At 48.5% G+C, this 615-nt stretch overlaps 1 protein-coding gene across 1 annotated transcript in view; it reads left to right on the top strand.

The window, feature by feature from the left end:
• Positions 1–244: 244 nt before the first annotated feature.
• The window catches only part of PAX8 (paired box 8), a 20,160-nt gene continuing 19,789 nt past the window's right edge, over positions 245–615 (top strand). Inside the window, 1 exon segment of the mRNA XM_072402891.1 lies at positions 245–324. Coding sequence (XP_072258992.1) covers positions 300–324 — 25 coding nt within the window. The 5' untranslated portion in view covers positions 245–299.

A 615-nucleotide genomic window follows, 5' to 3' on the forward strand; every position in this document is an offset into this window, starting at 1 on the left:
GGGGTTTCCCTTCTTTTCCAGGGCACCCCTTTCCTTCTCTGAGGTTTCCCCCCTTTTCCCCATGGGGTTCCTCTTCTTCCCTCTGTAGGGTTCCTCCACCTCCTGACTTCCATGAGGTCTCCACATTTCCCCTTTATGATTCCTCTGCTTCTTGACCCCTGGACCTCCCAGCCCCCCATGGGGTTCCTTTACCCCCAGATCTTTGTGCCCAGTAAGTGATTGTCCTCTCCTCCCCCAGGTCTCCTCTATTCCCCATATTGGACTCATCCCAGGAGGACATCCGACATCTCAGGACCAGAATGCCTCATAGCAACCTGCGCACCGGTAAGTGCACCCCGACCACAGATCGTGCATGGATTGAACAGTATATTGGATGGATTTTTTGTATATGGCGTGTATATATGGGTATATGGGGTATATATGGGGTGTATATAGGGGTATATATGGGGTGTATATAGAAGTATATTGGGGGGGAGTAGGGGGGATATGGGGTGTATATAGGGGATGTAAATGGTGTATATATGGGGGGTTATATAGGGGTATATCAGGTATATATATGGGGGGTTATATAGGGGTATATAGGGTATATATATGGGGGGTTATATAGGGGTATAT

The sequence above is a fragment of the Pyxicephalus adspersus genome, chromosome 2 (assembly GCF_032062135.1).
Source record: "Pyxicephalus adspersus chromosome 2, UCB_Pads_2.0, whole genome shotgun sequence".
NCBI lineage: Eukaryota > Metazoa > Chordata > Amphibia > Anura > Pyxicephalidae > Pyxicephalus > Pyxicephalus adspersus.